Source organism: Zootoca vivipara, chromosome 4, assembly GCF_963506605.1.
Source record: "Zootoca vivipara chromosome 4, rZooViv1.1, whole genome shotgun sequence".
Classification (NCBI taxonomy): Eukaryota; Metazoa; Chordata; class Lepidosauria; order Squamata; family Lacertidae; genus Zootoca; species Zootoca vivipara.
In genome coordinates, this window is record NC_083279.1 from 90,612,322 (window position 1) to 90,639,624 (window position 27,303).

The 27,303-nt window shown below is 43.5% G+C and overlaps 3 protein-coding genes across 14 annotated transcripts in view; all 3 read left to right on the top strand.

Annotated features, from left to right (window-relative positions):
- Positions 1–12,542, top strand: part of SYTL2 (synaptotagmin like 2) — a 61,269-nt gene extending 48,727 nt beyond the window's left edge. For 9 of the 12 annotated variants that reach the window (XM_035114528.2, XM_035114530.2, XM_060273895.1 and 6 more), the window contains 10 exons: positions 142–180; positions 2,138–2,232; positions 3,230–3,349; positions 4,554–4,723; positions 5,560–5,662; positions 6,104–6,274; positions 8,588–8,666; positions 9,391–9,490; positions 11,370–11,575; positions 12,184–12,542. In XM_035114528.2, coding sequence (XP_034970419.2) covers positions 142–180; positions 2,138–2,232; positions 3,230–3,349; positions 4,554–4,723; positions 5,560–5,662; positions 6,104–6,274; positions 8,588–8,666; positions 9,391–9,490; positions 11,370–11,575; positions 12,184–12,329 — 1,229 coding nt within the window. In that variant the 3' untranslated portion in view covers positions 12,330–12,542. The remainder of the gene's footprint in view (positions 1–141; positions 181–2,137; positions 2,233–3,229; positions 3,350–4,553; positions 4,724–5,559; positions 5,663–6,103; positions 6,275–8,587; positions 8,667–9,390; positions 9,491–11,369; positions 11,576–12,183) is intronic. The other 3 variants (XM_060273893.1, XM_060273892.1, XM_060273894.1) reach the window with 3 other exon arrangements.
- A 2,052-nt stretch (positions 12,543–14,594) lies between these two features.
- CCDC89 (coiled-coil domain containing 89) lies at positions 14,595–19,255 on the top strand. The gene is made up of 2 exons (XM_035114543.2): positions 14,595–14,883; positions 17,556–19,255. The coding sequence occupies exon 2, from the start codon at positions 17,792–17,794 to the stop codon at positions 18,875–18,877; it is 1,086 nt and encodes a 361-aa protein (XP_034970434.1). The 5' UTR covers positions 14,595–14,883; positions 17,556–17,791; the 3' UTR covers positions 18,878–19,255.
- Positions 19,256–19,789: 534 nt separating this feature from the next.
- On the top strand, positions 19,790–24,435 carry CREBZF (CREB/ATF bZIP transcription factor). The gene is made up of 3 exons (XM_035114544.2): positions 19,790–21,088; positions 21,737–21,815; positions 23,180–24,435. Exons 1-2 carry the CDS (start codon positions 20,163–20,165, stop codon positions 21,783–21,785), a joined length of 975 nt encoding a protein of 324 aa, XP_034970435.2. The 5' UTR covers positions 19,790–20,162; the 3' UTR covers positions 21,786–21,815; positions 23,180–24,435.
- The last annotated feature ends 2,868 nt before the right edge of the window (positions 24,436–27,303 follow it).

The following is a 27,303-nucleotide window of genomic DNA, read 5'->3' on the forward strand; positions in this document are numbered from 1 at the left end:
AGGCAAAGAATTTTGAAGTGAAGATCGGGGGGGGGGAATAGCTGAGGCGCCACATGCAAAGTGTCCGGATCACCTGCGATTATAGCACAGCCAATAGTTGCATTGGAGTGTGACAATATTTAATGTTGCCATTTTGACCAGATCAAAAAGCAGATCAGCCTGATGAGAACACTCTAGGAAGTGAGTAATAATGTCCCTTCCTGCACACAGTGGCTAAAACCTTTTGTGGCTTCACACTCTTTTGTTGCTGCTAATATTGGCTGACTAATAATATATTGGAGTTTGTTCTTGTTCTTGTTGTTTTACTAATGGCTTGTATCTTGGTAAAGCTACTTCTGCAGCAGGTCATGCATATTTAGCGTAGGGGTGGGGGTGTTCCATTTGCCTGTTTGTAACCAAGTTGTAATTCACGGACTTGCTGTGGAATGGGAAGATCCCTCAACATTGAGCCTTTTAGAACCGCCTCCTGGGATTCTTCCAGCATCAAACCTTGATAGTGATATTGGATGGGAAATGGAAGGCCCAGTTAATAAGAACTGGCAGCATCATGAAAAAGGCTCTCTATATACCTGAATAGCACAATGCTCCATTATAGCTATAGGACCGGGGGGCAGAAGGACAGTCCCACACATCTTGCCAGGTGCAGGTAAAATTTGTGCATTTAATTCAGCCTTCTATCAAGAATGGTTGGGTGGTGCATTGTATGCCTCCTTCTGGCAACTCTGCAGCCAAGCTGGTGCCAAACATCTTGCTTTCCTTTCCTTTGAACCACATCAGTGAGGGTCTTGTCATACTCATACTGATACTGATACAGGATACTGACAAGCTGGAACGTGTCCAGAGGGCAACCAAAATGGTCAAAGGCCTGGAAATGATGCCTTATGAGGAAGGGCTTAGGGTATGTTTAGCCTGGAGAAGAGAAGGTTAAGGGGTGATATGATAGCCATGTTCAAATATATAAAAGGATGTCATATAGAGGAGGGTGAAAGGTTGTTTTCTGCTGCTCCAGAGAAGCGGACACGGAGCAATGGATTCAAACTACAAGAAAGAAGATTCCACCTAAACATTAGGAAGAACTTCCTGACAGTAAGAGCTGTTCGGCAGTGGAATTTGCTGCCAAGGAGTGTGGTGGAGTCTCCTTCTTTGGAGGTCTTTAAGCAGAGGCTTGACAGCCATATGTCAAGAATGCTTTGGTGGTTTCCTGCTTGGCAGGGGGTTGGGCTGGATGGCCCTTGTGGTCTCTTCCAACTCGATGATTCTATGATTCTATGATTCTATTCTATGATTCTATCTGGGCAGTACAGGACCTCCATACACACTGCCCAGGATTGCGCCCAAGGGAGGTCACTTCGGTGCTGCTAACACAGCAGTTTAACTTCACCCCCGGAGGCACATTCCATTTCCTCTTGAGACAGACAGATGCCAACAACGATACTGAGAACCCACGACTGTAGATTTCCATGTACTGACATTTGAAATACTACCTGAAGTCAAATATCTGGGGAGCCAGTGCCACGTAATGGACGATGTGCTGAAGCTGGGCAAGAGGAATCTTGGGTTCAAATCAATAGTTAGGTGGTGGTGGTGGTGGTGGGGAGTTAATATGTTAAGCAGGAAAACCCTGCTCTGCCATAGAGTCATATCAGTTCCTGGCTAGAGAAAGAGTCACTGCAGGCAACATGAAATACCGGGAGATACTTGCACTTTCTTTTAGTGTCTTGGGGTATCATGTGTGGGAGGCTTTTTAAAATTTACTCATATCAGGAAAAACAATGTGCAAAAGCCAACATGGCACCCTGCAGATGTTGCAGGCTACATACACCATTCAATCCCAGCCAGCATGGCCAATGGGAGTTGTAGTCAATCAACATCTGGAGGCCATTGTGCCCTGTATAGGATGGCTGGAAATGTTGGAAGGGCGTGCACAGCTTGCGTCCATGTCCTTCGTTACAGCTTCCTTGTGATATGTGTTGCAGCTCCTCGTAAGTGCACCCTGCATGTTGAAGTTTCTCATGCATGTAAATGTATTCTTCATCCCCCCCCCTCTAAAAGCAGTCTATGACTCGTGTCCATCCCCCCCCCCGTACTAGAATCTAATTAGCTCTCTAAACAAGAACTGCTGCTTTTTTTCCTCCAGTTTCCACAGCCCCTTCTTTCCCTGATAGCCAGTTCTCACATTCGGAAAAGATCAAAAGGATGAGCAAATCAGCCCCAACATTTACGCAGGAGGAGGTAAGGGTTTTTGTTCGCTTGCTTGTCTTTTGCTCGTTTGAGAAATGCAGAATCTTGGCTGCCTACTTCCAGGGAGTGCTGACTGGCTCAGGAGAAATACTGCAGAGACTTGAGTCTTCTGACACTGTTAACTTAACTTGTTCCTGAGAGGTCAAGGTGGAGGAGTGAGTCTTGGGGATTTCTGGCAGTGTATCAAGCAGTGTCCTGAATCATACAATGCAGCACCCCTCCAGATGTTGTCAGCTGGAACTCCCATTATGCCCGACAAATGGTCGCAATGGCTGGGAAACTAGGAAAGTGTCTTATACTGAATCAGTCTGTTGATCCATCTAGCTCAGGAATAGCCAATGCGTCACCTTCCAGATCTTCTTGGACTACAGTTCCCATCAGCCCCAGCCAACATGACCAATGGCCAGGGATGATGGGAGTTGTAGTCCAGCAAATATCTGGAGGGCACCATATTGGCTACCCCTGGCCTACACTGGCTGGCAGTGGCTCTCCAGGGTTTCAGGTGAGCCTTTTCCAGCCTCACCTGGATTGAACCCAGGGACCTCCGGCAATGAAAGCAGATGCTGTGGCTCTTTCTGCTGATGGGGAAATGGAGTCCAAGAATGGCACTTCTGCTTGCCCTGGTCTGAATCATAAAGGCTAAATTGTAAAGCTAAGCAGGGCATCCACACTGAATAGTGTATTGTCTTTGAAATAGGAGTTTGGACTTTGTGTCTAATTGGCCCAGGGACAGTGATGGCAGCCTATATACTGAACACACATTTGTCTCTTTCTTAATATATCCGTGATTTATATATTTAGGATGGCAAAGTTCTTGCATGCCTATTCATTAATGGTCGTCCCCTACAGTTTTGCATCACAGAATGGCAAGCCTACTTTGGCAGAACTACTTTGTTAAAATTGTGTGCCGCATGGCAATATATTTCACCACTTTTTGAACGCCTGCACAGACTTCTTCTTCTTTTTCTCTTTGTGTAATATATTGTAGAGCGATGACAGAGAAACAGATACAGCTTCAGACAGCAGTTACCCACATGGCAGAATCAAGAAGAGCCCCAGTTCGCTAACCAATCTTAGTGGCTCTTCTGGCTTGGCGTCCTTGTCTTCTGTATGTAGACGAAAGCTTTAGTTAACAACACTGCTTTTGCTAATAATTCGTTTTCTTTAACTCTGCAGTAGCAGCAGAGCCTCTGTTTAATATTGTGATGTGTTGTGCTTGATGCTATTGCAGTTGACTGTTAACTAGTTGTAACATCCAGATTCTTTTTGCTATCTGAATTAACTTCTCATTTCCCATTTTCTGTTCAGCCTAACCTTTTGGGGTCCTTCAGAGCATTTGTAATTACTGCTCCTAAGCATTTATTTCAGTGAAATGATAAGCCTGGGTTTGCCATTGAAGATATTCTTGGCAGGGAGCTGTAGCCAACCCTGGTCACTTAATAATTTATGCAGCCAAACCATGGCTAAGGAATCCATGGTTTGGTGTTTGGTTGGAACTGGGAGATCATGGTTTGTGATAACCAGAATTGGAAACGATGGTTTTTAACTGGCAGGATGTCTGAATAGACAAACTATAGGTAGGCACATTCCTATTGATCCTAGAGAAAACAGGAGTCATTATATGAACCTTGTGAAATTCTATATGCTGATACAGAATTCTGATCCTGTTCTGGCTTCCTATAGTAGTCCATGAGAGTTCAAAGTAGACCCAAATCCTATCTCAGCCCTGAATTTGCTGGGCAGACTCAAGTGAGCTCCTCTTGCGATTCTTAGTTTTTAAATAAATAAATCTGTAAAATGGGAATGATAGTGACCTCTAGCATAACATCATTTGAGAATAAGCAAGATGAGGGTTGTAAAGCAGTTGTTATGCTGAAAGTGCTATGACATAATGGTGGATAACCGAGCTGCCAATCACTTTATAATTTATCAGGTCTGAGCACAAATTTATAAGTGGCACAAATTGATAAGGAGGGGCGGCAGATGGAGGAAACCTGCTAGCATATCTGAGAACAGAGGGCAAAATATATATTTTTTTCTGGGTTCCATCTAACAAAACCACTCTTTGCATGTGTAGTGTTTGATGATTTCCCATCTGGTTTGAAAATGAGCATCCATTATTTGAATATAAACTGTTCTCTCTCCCTGGGATGACATCTGCAGAGGGACTCTGAATTCTTCTTTGCTGCCTTCAGCTATGCGTAGATGAAGTTCGGCCATGAACTTAGATTTATTTCCCACCTTAAAAGAGTCTGCAGGAAGCGATAAGGATTTTTTTAAAGGGCTTGTTCTCTGCTCGGTGACTTCTGCAGGTCAGCACCAGTGTGATGAGCATCTACAGCGGAGACTTTGGGAATGTGGATGTGAAAGGAAACCTCCAGTTTGCCATTGATTACGTGGAGCAGCTGAAGGAACTTCATATTTTCGTCGCCCAGGGCAAGGACTTGGCAATTGCAGATGTTAAGAGGCAGCGTTCAGATCCGTAAGTGTAGGTGGAGGATGCCCCCCCCTCTCTCTCTCTCTGTGTGTGTATTCAATTACATATCTATATCAAAGCACAATTATGCAAAACTAATGTATATAATACAAAATTGCCAAGATGCATCTTTGAAACAGATTACTTCAAACTAGCAAACATTACAAATGCGGTCTAAACAAAATAAAAAAATTCCTTCCAGTAGCACCTTAGAAACCAACTAAGTTTGCTATTGGTATGAGCTTTTGTGTGCATGCACACTTCTTCAGATATCTCCGCCAAATTATTCATTCCAAGGGGCAGTAGAGTTAGCCCATTTTGCAAGTACAGTAAAGCTATTTTCAGATCTTTTGTTTCCTTGATTGTAGTAGTCACTAGTGTATTTACAGGGTATTGTACTCTATAAAACCAATCAGACAGGGGTGGGGGAGAGCCCCCTTCTCCAGCATTTGAAAACTGACAAATTTAGTGGAAGCCAGCAGTGTTGAAATCATTTGACCATCTTCCTGAGGAGAAGTGTGTTGGCCACCTTGAGCTACTTGAAGGTAGGGCATGATATAAATAAAAAGGTGAAGCCAAGCAAGACTGGAATGATCTTGCACAGAACAGTTTTTAATAATAATTTAAAAATTCTCCCCTGCACAAGCGGGTATCCCGTTTCTGACGTTTCAGGCCTGGGAACAAACTTGAGTGCTTCGTGATTATAGATTCCCTTTTGAAATTCCCAGCGTAAGATTGGCCTGTTCAGACAAAATATGCCTGTTTTGCACTTGGGTTTCCCTGAAAGCCTTCTTCCAGATTCAAATGTTATGTTAACCAGACTGGTGGTTAAATTTCCTTAGGTATGTGAAGAGCTACTTGCTACCAGAGAAGTACAAACTGGGCAAAAGAAAAACATCGGTGAAGAAGAAGACGTTGAACCCCGTCTTCAATGAGATATTGAGGGTAACTTGTATAATTTATAATACCAGAATGAATGCAGCACATAGTCATGGTTCGTTTAGCCTAAGCATGGTTTGTTTGAATGTGAGAGCCCAGCTCAGTAAACTAATTCATTTTCTGAATGATAGCTTGGTTTAACCAGTAGAGGACAGCACAGCGGGGCAGCAGTGCTTATCTGACCTCCTTACAGCTGAGTCACTGAGGATAATGGGGAGGTGGGCTTGGTGCAAACACATTGGCAGGAGGGAGTGCCAGGTTGGCTCTGCTAGTGCACCATTGTTCAAGCAAGGTAGATGCTGGCAAAGTAAACCCAATCTACCCCCACCTCTCCGTTGGAATAGCATGCTTCATCTGCAGCTCACGATTCTAACGCAGGTTTTATGTTTGTTCTGTAGATAAAAGCATTCTTACAGCGTCTGTTTTGTCTTTTTGTCTCCTTTGCAGTATAAAGTTGACAGGGCCCTCTTGGCGTCCCAGAGGTTGAATGTCTCCGTGTGGCACAATGACACGTTTGGGCGTAACAGTTTCCTGGGCGAAGTGGAGCTGGACTTGGGAGAATGGGACTGGGGTGACAGGCAGAACAAGCAGATGATTTGGTACCCGCTTAAGCCAAGAGTGAGTTAATGGTTTTTGGTCCATAATGAGCGTCGTTGGGTCAAACTCTTCTCCCCCTCAATGATTTAATAAGTAAATAACAACAGCCAAAATTCTGAATCATATGGCTACCAGTTTATAATTCCTGTGCTAACATTTACATTCACAGGATACGAACAATTGTAATTGTTTCATACAAACAATTATCACTGTAATTGATAACCTTGCCCAGTGTGATGAATTTCTACTTTGGCTTCTGTATAATCTGCACCCGTGCTGCAACATGTAGTTCACAGGTAGGCAACGTGGTGCCCTTCAGATGCAGTTGGACTCTGGCTCCCACCAGCGCCAACCAAACCAACATGGCCAGCAATAAGGGATGATGGGGTTTGTAGTCCAACAACATCTGCAGGGCACCACGTTGGCTACCCCCGGTGTAGCATATTTTGATTAAAAAGGTGTCTGAGATTTAACCTGGAAGCAGATGTAAATCTCTCCCAACACATATTTTCCTAAGGCTGTTGTGATGCTGCAGTTTGCATGCCCCCCCCCCAGTAGGTGGCTAATTACCGGTAAATGTTTCTTTTATCAGCTGATAAGCTCAGTTTGCACTCATTTCCCACACAGTATTTGTGAAAACACACAAATAAGAGATGCTACAATAGTAAGTTTTATAGACAGTGGGTTGGTTTTTTTTAAAAAAGATAGTTTATTAGGAAATTTATGTCAATACAGAGGGAGTGGGTGTCGCTGTGGTGTAAACCACTGAGCCTCTTGGACTTACAGATCGAAAGGTTGGTGGTTCGAATCCCCACAACAGGGTGAGCACCTGTTGTTCTGTCCCAGCTTCTGCCAATCTAGCAGTTCAAAAGCAAATAGATAAATAGGTAGATAAGTAGTGCAAGTTGATAAATAGGTACTGCTGCTGCGAGAAAATAAACAGCATTTCTGTGCGCTCTGGCATTCGTCACAGTGTCTCGTTGTGCCTGAAGCGGTTTAGTCCTGCTGGCCACATGACCCGGGAAGGTTTCTGTGGACAAATGCCGGCTCCCTTGGCCTGAAAGCGAGATGAGCGCCACACCCCATAGTCGCCTTTGACTGGACTTAACTATCCAGGGGTCCTTTACCTTTTTCCTTTATATATCAATACAGTATTCAAAATGAGTACAGTGGTGCCTCGCTAGACGAAATTAATTCGTTCCACGGGTCTTTTCTTATAGCGAAAAATTCGTCTAGTGAATCCCATAGGAATGCACTGAAATTTTTTTGACTTTTTTTGCCCATAGGAACGCATTAATTGAATTTCAATGCATTCCTATGGGAAACCGCGATTTGCTAGATGAATTTTTCATAAAACGCATTCGTCTAGCGAGGCAACCTCCGCTCGAAAAATCCTTTCGTTAAGCGGAAATTTCGTTAAGCAGGGCATTTGTTAAGCGAGGCACCACTGTAATAGCAATGTGGAAAGCAACTGAGTATCAATAATGGCAATTACAAAAAACAAAAACTGGGCAATTAACATTAGCACTATCATATTCTTAGAACAAGTTAGAAATTGTTGTTGTTTAGTCGTTTCCGACTCTTCGTGACCCCATGGACCAGAGCCTGCCAGGCACTCCTGTCTTGCACTGCAAGTTAGAAATTAGATAGCAGTAATTAATAATTTAACCAAAAGAAATGAACTGACATAATCTAAGGGTTTTATTCAATGTTAGTCATACTGAAAAATATATCCACTGAAGTTAATGGATCTAAGTTAGTCACGTTCAGTAATTTCAGTGTGTCTACTCTCGGTAAAACTTACTTGAATGCCACCCATTGAAATTAATGAGTTATTCATTAGCTTCAGTGGGGCTACTCTCGAGTATGACTAGCATTGAATACCACCCATAGTTAATAGGAGCAATGTATTTAATGACCCATTTATTTATTCAGTTTGAGAAGACTCATGTTCATATCTTCTCATAAAATTAACAAAGACGAATCCAACTCTGTCTTACTATTCCAGAGTTCCTTAAACATTGCCCTTTCTTGTGTAAATCTATTTTCTTTTTCCCTTTGAAGAACCCAAAGCATCTTGAGTAGGAGATTGCCTGTTCCCATAATTAAATAAGCCATTCCCTTAAAAAGGGGCATTCCCTACCCCACTCCCACCCCAGTATTTTTCATATAAAATCATTGCATCTAAATCATGACATAATAATTTATTTCTGTCTTCTGAAACTGTGTCTTTAAGATACGTTAGTACAGTACATCTATTTTGGCGTCTAATTGTACCACATATTTCAAGATGTTGCTTGTATTACATAGTCATTTTTTTGTTTGTTTGGTCAGACTCCACTAGCTGGTCTTGATCTGGAGAACAGAGGGGACATGAAAATAGCTCTCCAATATGTTCCACAGCCTGTTGGGGGTAAGTATCTTTCTGTTACTCGCTTTCCAAGTTTGCTTCATGGGGTGTTTTGCCTCCCTAATCCAATGGCATGTCATTCAAACCTGGCAAACTATGGTTCGCTCAAAACTATGCCTTGGTTGCAAAGCAAGCAGGATGAAACCACGGCTCCTGGTTGTGTTTTGCACGCAAATGGTTGTTTGGGCAAACCACTGCTTTCCATATTCAAATGAAATCGCATAAACCACAGCTTGTTGCAAACCAGGGATGGAGGCCTCACAGAGAATAATCATCGTTTGCCTGTGATTAGTGGAGCACTCACATGCATGAAGATGTGCCATGTTCCAATCAGTCAGATTGTACATAGTCATTGGCCGTTGCAAAATGAATCACAGAGATGGTTGGGGTGAAGGTGACCTTGGGTAGAGGTTTGGTCTAGAGCGGGGCAGGGGGAGGGTTGTCTTGTAGGCCAGACAGAGAAGCCTGAGATGTCTGACCCCTGCTGCATTCAGTGTCTTCCTTTCGCTGTGTATCTTATTTGTTGTTAACATGAGGAAACACAATAGAAAAAATCCTTCCACTAGCACCTTAGAGACCAACTAAGTTTGTCATTGGTATGAGCTTTCGTGTGCATGCACACTTCTTCAGATACCACAGGAAACACAGAGAGGGATGCTTTGAACAGGTCAACCAACCATGTTGTGCTCTGTTTTCTTTCACTCTCTCTTTTTTGTCTATTTCAAAGGTAAAAAAACGCCAGTCACTGGAGAAGTTCACATTTGGGTGAAGGAATGCAGTGATCTCCCAGTCCTCAGGGGCAATAGACTCAACTCTTTTGTTAAGTGGTAAGAACAGGGATTCAACTGAATGAAGGTGTCATTTGGCAAGGTTGGGCGCCTGACTCTTGGAGCAGGTCCTGGGCACTATCAGAATGCCAGGAGTGAGACAGCAGTGAATCACACCATGCAAGTTGGAGTTAACTCTTTATTAGCAAAACCAAAATTGACACAGGAGTGTCAGGCCTAATGAACCCAGCAACTCATCTCTGGTAGGTCTTGCCCCCATGAAACAGTTGCTGAGACTGTAGGTTCTTGCCTCCCCACGGCTGCCTATGTCTCTTCCTCTCTCCGTTTAATGCACATATGGCAATAGCACCCCTGCAAGCTGAACATCAATGTACCACCTCTTGTTGCCTGAGATGCAATTTTTTTACAGATTTATAAACCATTTCATGACAAAAGTAGCCAAAGTGCAATACAATAAATGCTAAGATAAAATATATAATGCAAAAGATTACAAACCCACTAAACTTAAAAATAATATAAAGCTGGTGATAGAGTTATGCAATTATATACCATACTGACCCGAATATATGCCGCACCCACAAATAAGGCGCACCTTTAAAATTCAAGGGGGGGGGGAAATAAGACAATACCCAAAAAGTTACAATCGCTAAAATCGCAAATCGCTAATCATTTGCTACAATTCCGCAGGCACTCACACCCATAAATGGTAAACGTAGAAGAAAATCCTACAGGTACTAGAGAGGACCCGCAAGCTTGCAAATCAGCAATAAAACATTTTTTTGTTCCGTTTTATCGTATGTCTGTTTCAGCAGCAATATTGTAAAAGCCCATTTTTGTAAGGTCATGAATTTAAGCCACACTTTAAGTTTTCATGGTCAGAGTTTGGGGGGAAAGTGTGGCTTATATTCGGGCCAATATGGTAGTGGTACCGTATTTTTTGCTGTATAAGATACACTTTTTTCCTCCTAAAAAGTAAGAGGAAATGCCTGTGTGTCTTATGGAGCGAATGCATGGTCCCTGGAGCCAAATTGCCCATGGGCGAAAAGCAGATCGTGCTTTTTTTTTTTTAAAAAAAGAAAGAGCTACAGAAAGAGCTAAAGGATAATAGGGGCACAGGTGGCACTGTGGGTTAAACCACAGAGCCTAGGGCTTGCTGATCAGAAGGTCGGCGGTTCGAATCCCTGCGACGGGGTGAGCTCCCGTTGTTCGGTCCCCGCTCCTGCCAACCTAGCAGTTCAAAAGCACGTCAAAGTGCAAGTAGATAAATAGGTACCGCTACAGCGGAAAGGTAAACAGCGTTTCCATGTGCTGCTCTGGTTCGCCAGAAGCGGCTTTGTCATGCTGGCCATATGACCTGGAAGCTGTACGCCGGCTCCCTCGGCCAATAATGCGAGGTGAGTGCCGCAACCCTAGAGTCGGTCACAACTGGACCTAATGGTCAGGGGTCCCTTTACCTTTAAAGGCTAACAAGAGGGAAAGATAACCCGCTCAGCAGCTGATTGCAAGAGATTGGGGAGGGAGATAAGAGATGCTAGCTCCCTTCCCGGCCCCACCTGCTTGCCCAGGCCTCCATTGTTGTGTTTCCCCAGCGACATGTCTGGAAACTGTAGAAATGGCTCCCTTTCCTTTCCTAAAGAAGCTGCAGAACTGTGAGTTGAACTGCATAAAAACAGGAATTTTTTCCCTTTGCAAGGTAAGCTCAACAACTTTGAGCTGATGCTCAAAAAATGGAGCTTTCCCCCTTTGCTCAAAAAAAGTGCAGAACTGTGAGCTGATAAAAAACAAAACAAAAAAACCCAGGGCTTTCCCCCTTTCCTCTAAAAATTAGGTGCGTCTTTTGGTCTGGTGCATCTTAAGGAGCGAAAAATATGGTAATTCTCATGGTCATTTTTCTCCCTCTTCCCATTTTTATCTGAAGTACCATCCTTCCAGACACAAGCAGGAAAAGCCGTCAGAAAACAAGAGCTGTAGCGAAGACAACAAATCCGGTGTTCAATCATACAATGGTCTACGATGGCTTCAGACCTCAAGATTTGAAAGAAGCTTGCGTGGAGCTCACTGTCTGGGATCACAACAAACTAGCCAATCACTTCCTTGGAGGCCTCAGGATAGGACTTGGAACAGGTAATTTCAGATAAGTAGAAGTACTCCCCACCACCCTAGTTCTAGTACGTGGGTGAAATTAAAAAAAAAAAATGAGGGGGCGGGGACTTACTGAGATACAATAGCCATCTTCAGATATTTCAAGGGCTGTCACATGGAAGAGGGAACAAGCTTGTTTTCTCCTGCTCTGGAGGGTAGGACTCTAACCAGTGGTTTCAAGTTACAAGAAAGGAGATTCCGGCTAAACACCAGGAACAATTCTGTTAGTAAGAGCTCTTTGACAGTAGAACGGTCTCACTTGGGAGGTTGTGGGCTCTCCTTCCTTGGAGGTTTCTAAGCAGAGGTTGGATGGCTATCTGCCATAGATGTTTTAGCTGAGACTCCTGCATTGCAGAGGATTGGACTAGATGACCCTTGAGGTCCCATCCAACCCTACAATTCTATGATTCTATGACCCAGTGGCTTTGAAACAAAGTGCTCTTGAAATATTGGGCAGGATTCACCTCATGAGCCCCACGTAAGGATTTCTGCTTGTGCAACAAGTGCTGGATCTGCACTGATGTGTAAATGACAGATAAAAGGCAATAATACTAATTCTATATGGTGTTTTTTTAAACCCGCTTCTTTAGGTAAAAGTTACGGTACTCCAGTAGACTGGATGGACTCTACAACAGATGAAAGCAACTTATGGGAACGAATGATTGATTCTCCAAACACCTGGGTTGAAGATACGCTGCCGCTCAGGATGCTGATGATGGCAAAAACGGCGAAATAGGATGATGCTCCTTTTGGATGCTTTCTGTTTGTATGGCTTGTTGGCGTTTGGGTGGAAGGAAGAGCCAGGCAAAAATAGAGAGGAACTTGGGGTGGGGTGGGGTGGGGGTGGGGGTGCACAGTGGCTGATATATCCATTTGTAATTTCATCAGAGGGCATATGTGCCTGCAATACAATTTTAAACTATTTAATAAATGCTACTTTGATAATGCATGTCAACTCCTTCCTGCCCTCAGGTACTGTTATTAAAAATTAAACTTTATTAAAGATGAATTAAAACTGTAAAATATATATATTTAAAATATTGTGTACAGTTGCCTTCTGTGGCCGCCTTGAATAGCATATGGGGGAGGGGGGAAGTTGGCGATTTCACTAAATGAGCTAAATTTCAGCATGCATTTACTGTCTTCCACTGGCCCACATTCCCCAAAGTGAACATGTGAATGCACCTGCCAAAGTGGTGCTATTTTGAAGCTGTGATTGTGTGTAAAGCTGAATCTAATTGTTGCATGTATCCCATCTTCCTTTTAAAAACGGCCTTTTATTGTTCGAATTGGGAAAATCTGTAATTAGCGGTTGCAAACGTGGATGTTAATGGTAAGCATTGGTGTGGGATTCAATCTCTTGTATATTAGGTTGGAACTAGACATTGCACCTGTGTTTCACTGAAGAACAGCCACCCCTGTGTCTTGCTTCCCTCCCTCCTCTAAGGCCTAATGATTACTGTGTGACATGACAACATCCTGCAGAAAGAAGCATCTATTCTACACTATTGGCCTCTGCTGGTGAGCGTTGGGGCAACTTCACAGCTGAATGTCATCAAGTATTGAGCATTCCTAAACATGACAGGGAAAGGCAGCTTGGGGCTGAGGGGTGAGGTGGGGTGGGGCAGCCCTACCTCTGCTATAAAAGTGTAGTTCCAGCTTCTGTTATTTCCATGTTGCACAAGCCATTAGAACTGGAGAGCTTTAAATACAGTACCTGCAAAGATGGAAGACTTTTACAGATTGTTCAATTTACTAACGACCTTGAAATTGCAGATACTCTTCTTCCTCCTCCTCTTTTCTGTAAGCAAGACCCTGTTCACTTTGTTCAAACACGGTTCACCATCACTCTTATCTTTTTACTAGCTTTTACTGTTGGTGAAGCTAAAGTGAGACTTCAAACAAACAAACAAAAACACCTCGATTGCAAAATGTGCTGCTGACTTTTTCAGTGCGTCAGGGCTTTTAAAATGTTCTCAAGTGCCACCATTTGGGCAAAACAGGAAGTGATACCTAAAACAGGAGCAAACACTTTTATGCATTGTAATTGAATGTTGTAAGATTTGGAACTTTATTTGCTCTCAGTTTCTAAACTCAAAAAGTCTGTTAGAAACCATGTATATGCTCAGATGAGCAAGTGTTGAAATTGCAAGAGAGACGAAGCAGCATGCTGCCTTAGCTCTTCATGCTTTTTTTTTTTTGGTGGTGCATTCGCTTTCCAGTTGCGTTCTGTTCTGAAAAGGAAGTCAAATAAAAAACTCCTCCCCCCTTGCACTTTCAGTTATGCTTGGATATATCTGGTTCAGCCTGATAGAGGTTCACTAAACACCTGAGCACACCTGAACTTATTTTCTAAGCATCAGTTTGTACTACCTTTCCATGGATACTGGTCTGTTGTGCAGCTGCCAGTGGGAAGAATTATCTGGCCTAATGATGTGGAACAGAAGAGAAATAACTTGATGTCTGAAACTGCAAGAGAACTTTGAGTAAACATAGCTGGGAAAGTACTAATAGCCCCATTATGCAAGTTCTTGCCCATATTCTGATTCTTTTTCTCATTGGTAAGTTACTGGTGTTTGTTTTGTTTTTGTTTTTTAAGAGCCGGGTTTCTAAGAACATAAAAAGGTAAAGGGACCCCTGACAGTTAAGTCCAGCCGTGAATGACTCTGGGGTTGCAGCGCCCATCTTGCTTTACAGGCCAGGGGAGCCAGGGTTTGTCCGCTCTGCAGACAGTTTTTCGGGTCATGTGGCCAGCATGACTAAGCGGCTTCCACAACGGAACACCAACACCAGAGCAGCACACGGAAACACCGTTAACCTCCCGCTGAAGCGGTACCTACTAATCTTCCACTTTTTGGCGTGCTTTCGAACTGCTAGGTTGGCAGGAGCTGGGACTGAGCAACGGGAGCTCACCCCGTCGCGGGTATTCGAACTGCCGACCTTCTAATCGGCAAGCCCAAGGCTCAGTGGTTTAAACCACAGCACATAGGTACCTTTTATTTCTTCCTCATTTGATTCTTAGGGCAACGATATTATTTCAGAGTTAGCAGTAAGAGTGGTGAGCTGCTAGTCATTTTTAGGCTTCCTTTGGGAGGGAAAGGAAGGAGACATCTATCGCAGAGGTCACAGCCAAGGAACGTGCTTTCCAGAGCTTGTTAAGCTTCCAGGATGCATTGTTTCTTGTTTGGCCTCACTCTACACTTGGCAAGGAGTCTGCTTAAATCTTATTGCCATGGAGATGCAAACTCAACAAGGCTGTCAGACCAAGATAGTAAAAGAATAAAGGCCTGGTAAGGAAACATTTTATGGCTCTTTGATTAACTTTTTTTTTTAAAAAAATAGATAAATAAATTATAAATGCTATTTTTAAATGGCAAAACCAGATAGTTATGTATGAGTATAAAAGAAACATGATGACACCAATATCTGCTGAAATGAAATTGGATGTCCTTTTCTGAATGTTGTAACAACAACTGGAAGTATTCTGATGTACAAATTTGTTTTTATTATAAGAGCACTGAACTTATTGCAACTTATTTTATAGCTTGTAATATTGTGCACTCTTATTTACCTAGGAATAAGCTCCACTGAACTCAGTGGGGCTTACTTCTGAGTAGATATGTACAGAATTGTGCAGTTAAGAGTAAGAAAACCTTCATAGTCAAATCTTTATTTTCTCTCAGGCTAGATCCTCCTTTAATCCCTCAGTTCAACCCCATCCAGCTTCAGGGATCTGATACCACCCTGGTGTTGAGGGGTGTGTTCCCAAAACAGAGTCCCTTTGACCATTTTTAGGAAAGAGTAGTATGTTCATTAGTTATACGTTGCCATTTAACCATTACATTGTTTAGCCTTGAAACATTATTCAATATGTACTCAGAAGCTCTGCTGATTAACAAACAAGCATAGACAGAGTTGTAATAAGAACAACACACTCCCCCACCCAATATATTAATTATGAACTGTGCTAATTAGACAGCATGCATATCTGTTCCCAGCATGCCTGTGATTAAAAATTGGAATTCTAGCAAGCATTGGGATTAGTCATAAGACTATAGTGTGGATTAAATAATTGTTACCGGGAGAGAAAGAGCCACATAATTCAATGTTTACATGGTACCTCCCTTCTCTCTATTCTTTTAACTCCCAGTTCAAACCAGACCCCTTCCATAAAGTTTTTTTTTGTCTTAACCCTTTAACCATCAACATAGCTAAAATTAAAAACAAGTACATTCAATTGTGCTAGCTCCCAGTACCCACCCTAAAGCTGTCCATTGACTCTAATCATAATATGGTAAGTTTCTCAGGTCAGGTGGAATTCTGCTCTTCTGCTTATGCACTGTATAAAGAGTCACATATATGAATGCCTTTATAATAAATACAGGTAGGTACCGGTAGCTGTGTTGGTCTGCTGTAGTCGAAACAAAATACAAAAATTCTTTTCAGTAGCACCTTAGAGACCAACTAAGTTTGTCATTGGTATGAGAACAATCTGAAGAAGTGTGCATGCACATGAAAGCTCATACTAATGACAAACTTAGTTGGTCTCTAAGGTGCTACTGGAATGGTTTTTTTAATTTTTTATAATAAATGATAATCTGAGGCATTCGCCACTTGCCCAAGCAGTGAGAACTAGTAGGAACAGCATTATCAGGGCTTATCTTCCTTTGGGGAAGAGAGAACTGGAAGTGAATGCCATGTTGTAGTATTTTGTTTACTTGCAGATATACACAAGTAGAGCATAAGTGGAAGAGTGTAGACCAGGTAGTCAACCTTTTAATGCCTACCACCCACTAATGCATCTTTCTTGATGGTAAAATTTCCTTACTGCCCACCAGTGCTTAATGGAAAAAGGATTCAGCTTGTGCTGTAGAACCCCCTACCGCCCATCTAGAATTTCATCAACCCATCTTTTACAATGAACTCCTGTAAAAAGACATCCGATGCACCATTAAGGGCTGTTAACATTCTTTTGTCAAACCCCACCCAAATGGAAATCAGGCTTTGCTTTTAAAGGAACCGCCTACACAGTAATCAGGTGGCAATCTAGCAACAATATTGTTGTGGACTGCTGAACTAGGCTTTCCCCCCTTTTGTTTGATAGATCGCTGTTCAGTATCCTTAAATAAAATATTCAGCTGCAAATAGTGGGTCATGTGTTGTTGTAGTTGGGGCTCTATGAGTGAATCACTGGGCTGCTGCTGAAATACTTCTATAGTAACTATAGTACAGGGTTATATGGAACAATGTATAGAACTATAGTATAGTTTTTATCAGTGTATATGTCAAAGTATCAGTATAATGCATTTATAGCCCAATCATATGCACATTTATTTGTTTAAATACAAATTCTATCTCATCTTTCAACAGTGAGGGTTTAAGGCATCTTACAACAATTCTAAAATACATTTTCCAATAAAATCTCAGCAACACCACACGTAACAGAGAGCTAAAAGAAACAGGTGCATCAGCACCAGGCACTGCTAGGGTAGAAGAATAATTAACGTAGTGTACACACACCATACAAATCCTGGGAACTTTTGTTTACTTTTCACAGAGCTACAATTCCCAGCACCATTAAGAAAAACTACCATTCCTAACATTATTTGGAGTAAACCACATTCTTTAAATATATGGTGCGCATGCATCCATTTACCGTATGGTGGAACAGGAATGCATTCACTGCTCATCTTAACACCCAGACATAAGGATCCGATTGGGCTACCCAAGGGAAGGAGAATTCCGTAGCTATGTTGCTGCTAACAGGAAGACCATTGATTTCAATGGCCATATCTATGCATAACTCAGGAAAATGAAGCTAAGAGTCACTTTGGATTTAACAGGGAATGCATCTCTTTTTTTGGGGGGGATTACATAAGAGGTGAAGCTCTCATAGGTACTGTTTATCTTTGATTAGGAAACTAAGCACTGATTTAGTGTGGTGGCTTTTGTTCCTGGCCAGGCTGGTGTGTTGCATCGATTCCCGCCCTCCCTTGCGTTTCCCACCTGCAGTGCAGAAGGAATGCAACAAGGTCAGGAGACCCCTGCAAAGCACGCTGGTACTAGAAAGCCCAGCAGTTCTTGGCTTATGACATCACGGGATTCTTGGAACGTTTGCACCAACTGCTTTTCAGGCCAACAGCAGAAGTTTTGAATGCACAACTCTGCAGCATTGAGTAGAGGCAGCAGTTCTTCAACATGCCTCAGGATGGGAAGAGTCTGGGAATGGCCTTTCCCAAGGTACCAAAGGAGGTTGAAGAAGAAGATGATGCAGACTGGAGCATGGGCGACCCCTTTGAGACCTTGGAGAAACTCCAAGGTCTCTCCGATGGGGAGAAGGGGGAAAAGGCTATGCTCCGCTCACGGCTCCATGAGCAGTCCCAGCTGATTTGCATCCTCAAGAAGCGAGCAGACGAGCAGCTCTTGCGCTGCAAGGCCCTGGAGGAGATCAACATGGACCTGGAGGAACGGAGGATGGCGGATGCTCTGCAGCTGGAGAACCAGGCGCGTCGCGTGCAGCAGCTGGAAGAGCGCTTCATGGATCTGGCTGCCAACCATGAGGATATGATCCATTTCAAGGACGAGCACAAGAGGCAGAACATGCAGCTGAGGGAAGAGAACCACCGCTTGCGCGTGGAGAACCAGAACCTCTTCTGCCAGGCTTTGGAAGAGAAAGAGGCCCAGGTGGCCCAGCTCACTTCTGAGCTTGAGAAACTCTTGGGTGAAACGGAGTCCTTAAAGGAACGTTACGAACAGGACAGCCGCCACGCCAAAGAGCGAGAGAAGGAACTTTTGGAAGCCCACCAGCAGGAAGCCAAATCTAAGGCCGAGGAAATCAAGTCGCTGAGAAGCCGGCTGGGTATCCTGGAGGAGAAACACAGTCACGTCACGGAGGAACTGCAGCAAGCGGAAGAGAAGCTAAGAGAGGTGGACTGCACCTTGCAAGCCAAGCTGGAGAAGCTGACCAAGGAGAAGGAGGAGCTGCTAAGCCTGGCGATGGACAGAGGCAAGGTGCTACAGGACAAGCAAAGGGAGATTGCGGAGCTGGAGAAGAAGGCGGAAGAGATGGAGAAAGCCAAGCAGGCGGCGGAGCTGCGCTTTGAGGCGGAGGCTGTAGCAGTGGACTGCAACCTCCGGGTGCGAGACCTGCGGAGGCGGCTGGATGGCGCTCAGCAAGCCTACACTGAGCTCCGGATGCATTTTGAGGCGTACAAGAAGCACAGCACAGAGTTGCTTACGAAAGAGAAAGAATTAAATACCAAACTCCGACATTTCATAGCGTAAGCCTTTGCTGTCAGCTTTGCTGTAGCTTTGCTACATCCTTTGAGAAAATAAAATAATCTTTTACCAGATCATTTTCCCCCCTATTTTAGATACCAGTTTTAAGATAAGTTTTTTTAGAGTAGGAACACAACCATTCTTATGTTACTGAGATTGAGATATGTATTTTTTGATGTATTTTTTTCCAGTTGCCATGGCAAATGGAAGCAACTAATAAATATAATAATTAATAAAAATAATAATTGCAGTGGCATCAGTTGGGCTCACTACTGGATGGAACTGGTAAGGATCAAGAAGCAAATGATTACAGTACAAGCAACAAGTACCTATATAAATATAAATTGGTAATTGAGCTTTTTTTTTTTTTGCTGAGTTGTGTTTTTTTTGGTGCCAAAGTTGTAGTTGAGATTTCTTTTCTTTTTGCAAAATCTAAAAAAAGAAAATGAAGTCTTTTCAGCTATTTTTAAGGAAATTCGCCAAAATCTAGACTTCCGACATGGGCTGCCATACATCTGGATTGTACCTGACATTCAGCAGTTATTACTCCCCCCCCCAAAAAAAACCCGGACACTGTTTTCCAGCAATGCCTGGAAAATTCTGGACATTTGGTAGCCCTATAAATAGCAGTAGTAATAATAGTAATAGTAATAGTAATAATAGTAGAATAGGACCTTTTTTTTCATGAGAGAAATGTGAAAGGGGTATCTGCACGCCACCTAGAGCTCCTTGAAAGGAAATGTTGCATGTAGAAATGCAATTTAAAAAATGGAAAAACTGAGTACCGCCAGGGGGGAAAGGAGGGGACAAAAAAAGTTATTATTTTAAATTTACTTTATATACCACCCTATACCGCGAGGTATATAATAATAATAATAATAGCTAAATACAAGCGAGCATAAACAAGGCCCGTCATTTACAAGACCCAGCCCTGTGCAGAATCACCTCGCCTTTAAAGCTCCCACTCTGAGGTAAACGGGAGGGCGAGGGGGACGGTCCCGCCTCCGCCATTTTCTGCCCCTCGAGGGAGAGCCTTCGAGCCAGTGCGCAGGCGCCAACCGCCCGGGTCCGCCTTCTCCGCCATTAACGGCCCGACGGAGGCGCAAGGCGGGCTCGCTTCCTCCTCTTCCCTCAGAGGCGCGGAAGGCGAGCGGGGGAAGAAGCAGCCGCGCTTTCCCGCTGAGGCAGAAACGCAGCAGCCCAGGTGGGCCCAGCCGGAGCTGATTCAGGAGGGCTGGGAGTGAGGCGGCGGCGGTAGCTCGGGCCTGCCCGCCCGCCCGCCGCCGCCATTATGCGCCACAGCCTGGCCCAGCTGCTGGCCAGTTCGTCGGCCTGCCCATCCCCGAGCAAAGCGCCCCTTCCCGCCAGGAGCGGCAGCCGGGCCGAGGCGGGCGACGAAGCCCCGCAGCCGCGCCGCGAGGACAGCGACGATTCTTCTTCCCTCGAGGAGGTGGGTGGCGGCGAGCTGCTCTTCCCGGCGGGCCTGGAGCTGGAGCTGGACGACTGGCTGGAGGCGGCGGTGGTGGCGACCGAGAACCGGCCGGGCTGGTTGGCGAGCCCGGAGCGGGCCTGCGCAGAGACTGAGGAGGAAGAGGAGCAGCCGAAGCAGCAGCAGAGGCCGCAGCAGCAGCAGGGCCGTCGCCCCGCGCGGCCAGCGGGGAGCAGCCGCCTGAAGGCCGCGGCCGCGGCTCGCCTGAACCGCCAGCGGAAGAAGCAGTACGTAATGGGTCTGGAGAGCCGCCTGCAAGGCCTGGCGGCCGAGAACCGCGGCCTTCGCGACCGCAACCGCGGCCTGTGCCGCCGCCTGCGCGACCTGGAGAGGGAGACCAGCTACCTGCGCGCCGTGCTGGCCAACCAGAGCGCCCTGGGGAGGCTCCTCAGCCGCTTGGCCGGCGATGGCAGAGTGGGGCTCCGCATCAGCAGCAGCGGCCTCTTCGAGGACGGGGCGGCGGCCGTGCTGGAGGCGAGGCCGGCCTACGAGGCCAGCGGCGACCACGACTACGCCCTGCCGGTGGTGCCCGAGGGAGGCGAGCGCAAGAGGGCGGCTTCCCCCAGCGCCGGCGGCATCTGCCTGCACGTGGACCGCGACCAGGTTTCGGTGGAGTTCTGCTCGGCTTGCGCCCGGCGGGCGGCGGTGGGCTCTGCTTTGGCGGCGGCCGCCTCGCCTCCCTCCACCGCCGACTCCTACTCCTACTCCTCTACCCTCGCCTCCAAAATGTAGGGTCAAGTATTCCGCATCTTCTTAGCTCCTAACTACGCAGAACATAACATTTTTTGTCTCGGGGTGCCTGCCCGCGATCGCCCAGGGGGTGTGTGCTTTATAGTGGAGGAGGCAGTCAGAGGACAGAGCGGAAGAGAGAGGGAGGAAAGCAAGCCACAGCAAGCAGACATAAACGCGCAGCGCACAAACGGGGGGTATAGTCAGAAAACTAGCATGTTCCTTCCCTTCCGTAGCAGAGAGTTTAAAAAAAGTGCAGACTTTCGCGTGCGTGTGAACAGGACGGATGGATGCCGGGGTGCCTGTTTGGCCGTGTTATAAACAAAGGACTCGTTTTTTAAGCCACACAATGGTCAGGACATTTCTCACACTGGCACGCAGATGGCACAGTTCGAGACTGCCAGGTGGCTTTGTTTTTTAAAAAATAAAGACAAAAATGATTGCCTGAAATGGCGGCACCTGGTGTTGGTTGCCAGTAAAAATCTGGCAGATAAAAATCTAGCCTGCATTTCTGGGAAGCGTAAAGTTGACATCGTCTCTGGACAGACTTAAGAGCAGAATAGTAATACCGTGCAGCAGGTAGTTTAAAACATGCATGTGAAATTATATCGCATCTGTTATACATTACTATTAAACTTCTCTGACAGTTTCTCTTTTAGGTGGTTGCCCTGCCAGGCTCCGTTGTGTAGGGGTTAAAAGAACAGTCGTTTTCCACCTCGCAACCTGGTAAGGATCCATATATTCCCATAATGTGGTATCAGACAACAGTGCATTGATGCTTACTCTGGGGTTTCTTATTACTTGGTCTGGACCAGTCTTTAGAAGAGTTCAGAAGCCCCGGAGACATTTTGTAGAATCAGATGACCCTGATTGAGCAACTTGCAATTTAATGGTTAGTCAAGCTGCATAGCCTTTTCCAGTCATTCATTATTTTCGGAAAGGCTTTATCAGGACAGATGTGGATGTTATTTTATGCAGAGTTTTTAAGAGTAGGTGAAGTTTTCAAAAACGGGTGCTGCTTAAATGTATGTTTGGCCATACATTTGAATGTGGAGAAAGGGGGATGAAAATCAGTCTACTAATTAAGATGGTGAGGATGAACTTTTTAAGGCACAAATAAGTCCCATACATTCGTCTTTGATGGATTTCACCAGTGAAATAAGGCTCTAACTCAGCCTTTCCCAACCTTGGGTCCTCATATGCTGTTGGACTGCAACTCACATCATCCATAGCCAGCAGGGGCAGCAGGCAGGGATGATGGGAGTGGTAGTCCAACATCTGGGAAGGTTGAGAAAGGCTGCTTCTTACTATTGCATCTATGCTTAACCTCCCAAAGTCATCACTATTATCTTCCCATGTTGGCTAGGGGTAGGACATGTCCAAATAAAAGTACCAAGATCCTGACATAGTTGGGTACTTTCTATCTTACTAATCTAAGAATGTAAATGAGAACAGTAATTTTGCAAGCAGGAGTGCTCAACAATACTGACCCCTTTGCACTGTTACGTACAGTTCGAAGACTGCACTGTATGACTATTACTAAACACTTATTTATTCCAAAAAATTAAGCCTTCTATCACAGCCCATTGGAATTAGTTTTCATAATTAAGGCACATACAGGTCTCTTAAATTGTTGTAGTAAAATGAAATTGGCATATCAATCTGATGTGTTCCTAATGAGAGAGAAAAATAGGTGAACAAATGTTCATCTTCATAGTGTTCCTGCAACTGTCCATGTCTAGGGTTGAGGAAAAGTTTCTGTTGTCAAACACTTCCAACTTTTTCTGTTGTATTAAAATGGTTAATACTTTAATTTCTGTAAATTGGGGGAAATAAGGGGTGTGAAAATGTAAAGTGGGGTTCCACAAAGAATGTTAAATCTGGAAAAAGTATGCCTCCTAAAGGAGGTTTCTCCATATTATTTTTGTTCTCTTGGTATTTGTATGGAATACTTCCTGTTAAACACATAATCAGTTATCAGAATCATTTAGGAGTTAATTTGAGTACAAGGAGATACGATTCTTTGTGAACCCTCACTGTTTAATAAAGTATATGTGTATTTAGCATCCTTGTTTTTCTTTATGCTGAAGTGGATACAGCTGTCATGGGGCAGAAGAGACGGGACCAGCTGCTGGCACACTTCCTGCTTTATTTTAAAAGGTAGTATGATTAAAAAGGGGGAAAGGTAACAGGGCTTTTGCAGCATTTTACTTTAAAACAACACTGCAAAATTATGTGAATGTGTTGAATAGTACAGCCTATCAAGGAAATGAGTATAATACTAATGTGAAAAGTAACAATGTGAAAAAGCACTTGTTCTCCTACATCAATTTCCTCCTTATTCTCAGTTGATTGTCTAAATTATTTTAAGTACATCCTTTCAGCATAGCAGAGACCATGAGCCTCGCATGAACTATAAAGTCATTTATATGGCTGTTCATGTTTTGGGTTATATCTGTAGTGCAGGTGTATTTCTTATCTGCCTATCTGAACTTATCTGCCTATATGAACTTATACAGAGTGGCTGGCATCCCTTTTCTGGGGGAAATTGCAACCCAACACAGGACAAATCTGTATACCTGTACATATCTTGGGATAGTCCCCATACACCAGTTGCTGTAAATGAGTGCAATCTTGGAAAGTCCTCTAGCTATTCATAACCCATTCATAACCCTAATCAATTTTAAATTATACTCTTATTCAGCATTCTGTGTTTATGGGAGCAGTACATTACATAGTCCCATCATTGCTCCTTATGACCTAGTGCTGTTGTTTTTCAAAAAACTAGGCTCAACATCCCCTCCTTTTTGTTCCTAGTACCTTTCCAGTTGACAGGCCACAATTTGCTGTCACAATGCTGCATAGTTTCTGAAGTTGATGCATTTTAACAATTGCTTTTCACAATACACATTTTGTTAATGTGGCATTTCTGTGAAAGCAGACATTCTCTCTTTTAATTTTGTATTATTGAAATACTTTGTTAGATAAAAAACATTCTGGGTAGTTGATCCACCTTGCGTGTCATTGCCCCTTGAAGAATAAGCTGTTGCATCTGTATACAAAGCGAGCAGCTCTTTTTCAACAAGGCAAATGACACACCTGCTTAGCAAAAATCTCAAAAATATGACTGCAGGGATTTTAGTGCCTATTGAAGCATGTTGAAGCCAAATAAAATTGCAAACCTTTTTTTTCTTGCTAATCAGTTGGTTGAGTATTGTTGAATATTTTCTTGAAATTGAAGCCTTGAATAATAGTACTTGAAATATGTGTGAATGTTTCTGTGTAACTAGTTGTGTCATACTTATGAGAACACAGTGTCCTAATAAAAAAATGTGTTGATCTTCCAGTTACAGGCTCAAAGGATTCTTTTAAATCTTAAGTTATAAAATTTTAATTTCATTGAATGGCTTTTTAAATGTTGACTGGTGTGACATAGTTGGGAAATAGTTGGTGTGATATCAAAGCAGCACTGTGGTTTATGCAGCTCATTTCTTGCTGTAGTTGGGGTTGGATTAATGCTGCTGTTCAGAGCATTTTCTATATATGATCAGTGGCTATGTTAAGAGTTGCTGATTTAGGGTTATTAATCAGAATTTGCAGTAATGCAGAAAATCACCATGTATTTTATTCACATCCTCTTGCTCAGGTCATTAAGAGGTCACATTACATTTAGCTCTGCACATATGAGATAATTGTGTCCAAAAAGCATCCTTGCTTTGTGCTTTCCAAGAGTCTTTTAAATACTTGTCAGCAAACCTACGCAGTTCTTTAAAATATCCCTTGAGTAGCCAGACACTTTCATGATTGCTTTAAAATATTTTAATGTTGTGATGTCCCTGATGTTTTGCAATAGGTTGTTATGTACTTTTTTAAACAAATAAGTAGCATAATGTATAGTAAAATATAATCAAAACCACCTGTTTTACCATTATGTGTATGCAAACAATAATATATCAGATTAGGAAAGCATTAATAATATTTGAACTGCAGGAAAAAGCAAGCTGCTGTAGATTACTTACTGTTTGCTATTCAGCACTCAGTGCTATTTTTACGTTCATGTTGGCTGTTAAAAATTATGCATTGCTGTGCTGGGAACATGTTATGATTGCACTGGGAGCTAGTTAACCAGCTTTTGCTGGCTGTCCTCTTTTTCTAAGATTAAATTATTGAGAGCAAGTCAGTGATAAAATAATTCTGTTTGCAACAAGACTAGTTGTGGCCCAATTAGTGCTCTGCCATAAAGTTCAATAGGCTCATCTACTCATCCACCTTTTCTCCAAGGAGCTCTTGGTGGCATAAGCAAAATGTCCTCAAGTTTTCTGTTTAGTGTATGTTTTTTGGAGCTCAGAAAAATCCAGCCCCACAGTAGAACATTTTTTTGGAATGTTAATGCAGACTGGTGAGGGCTTGAACAGACTTTGCTCCAGCTATCTCCCTCTTAGATGTCAGTGGCTCCTATTCCATACAGCAATGGAGCATCCCCCTTTTCATTACCTTTTTATTGCCATTATATAATGTATCTATATATCTATACTGTATCTCTCTCTACCTACCTACCTACATACAAACATACATACATATGGGACTCTGGAAACAGTGTTGCCATTCCACTTCCAGCTTAAAGCAAAGCAGCAGTGATTGGGTCTGTAAACACCTTGAGTTTAAGACTCTTTTTAAATATGTTCTTGGATACTGTATAACTAAATTTTTAAGACTCTGCTGAAGGAAAGTATTGAAATCCTAATAGTTCCCCTTGTCATGAAGGGAAGTGTTAAAATGGTTATCTGGCATGACCCTTACTATAAAAAGTAAGTATTGTCAACATTGCCAGACAGGGTTTCAGACCTGGATTGCTCACATCCCTTCATTGAAATGCTGAAAAGTGAAGCTAGGAATTTCTGCATGCAAATCAGATTTCCCAAGAAGGAAATACAGTGGACCCTTGGGTTACGTTACATTTGGGTTATGTAATCTTCGGGTTGTGAATGCGGCAAACCCAAAAGTGGGTTTGCTGCTCGCGTGTGTGCAGAAGCGCTCTGGGGCATCATGTGCGGAAACAGTCCAGAGTTATAAAAATTTTGGGATATGGCTGGGCCTCTGGAATGGATCCTGTTCGTAACAGTGGTACCTCTGGATACGCACACCTATGGTTGCGTATCCTTCGGGTTAGGCACGTGGCAAACCTGGAAGTATTTTTCTGGGTTTTGCCGCATACGCAGAAGCGCTCTACTGCGCTGTGTGCAGAACAGACGCCTCTGGATATGCACACATTTGCATCCAACCGGAGCTCCGGAATGGATTCCCTGCGCAACCGGAGGTACCACTGTAGCTCAAATTTTATCTAGTACAGAGGTACCTCTGGTTATGAACGCTTCAGGTTATGAGCTCCGCTAACCCGGAGGTAGCTGCTCCTGGTTGTGAACTTTGTCCCAGGATGCGAACGGAAATTGTGCATGCAGCAGGAGGCCCCATTAGCAAATGCGTGCCTCAGGATAAGAAAGGTTTCAGCTTAAGAATGGACCTCTGGAATGAATTAAGTTTGTAACCAGAGGAACCACTGTATTACCAGTGGTTGACTTGTCTTAGTATCAGGTAGAAGCTGATAGGAAATAAAGACTTCAAATACACCAGCTTTTAAATGTTGTCATTCTTTTTTGGCCTGCACTATACCACTGTTGGGAAAATAAGGCTTTTTTTTTTTAGTATCTCAGTTAGAAAATATGATGTAAATGTGTGTGCGTCTTAATACCGCAAATTAACCTCTCTCGTTTATTTTTTCTTTTAAACAGCTTAGTAGTATCGTGGGGGGAATCATTATTCTGCATCCTATAACTTCCTGGACAGATGGCATCAAAGTAATTGTGGAGAGCCATGTCTCACATTGGCATCCAACAAAATGAATACTGTTTCCATCTGCTACCATTTAACCAAAAATAGAAATCTTTTGTTTGACATTTTTGTACTGCAGCAAAACATTTACCTGCAAAATGTTAGATAAGGTTCATCTGGTTTTTAGTATCCAGTTTGAAAAACATTATATAGGATTAATTACAGGTAGATAGCCATGTTGGTCTGACGTAGTCGAAACAAAAAGTAAAAAAAAATTCCAGTAGCACCTTAGAGACCAACTAAGTTTCTCATAGGTATGAGCTTTTGTGTGCATGGTATCTGAAGAAGTGTGCATGCACATGAAAGCTCATACCAATGACAAACT

Coding starts and splice junctions, on each gene's coding strand:
- CCDC89 (XM_035114543.2), top strand. CDS start 17,792: ATGCCTCAGGATGGGAAGAGTCTGGGAATGGCCTTTCCCAAGGTACCA.
- CREBZF (XM_035114544.2), top strand. CDS start 20,163: ATGCGCCACAGCCTGGCCCAGCTGCTGGCCAGTTCGTCGGCCTGCCCA. Junction 21,089..21,736: donor TCTACCCTCGCCTCCAAAAT/GTAGGGTCAAGT, acceptor CTTCTCTGACAG/TTTCTCTTTTAGGTGGTTGC.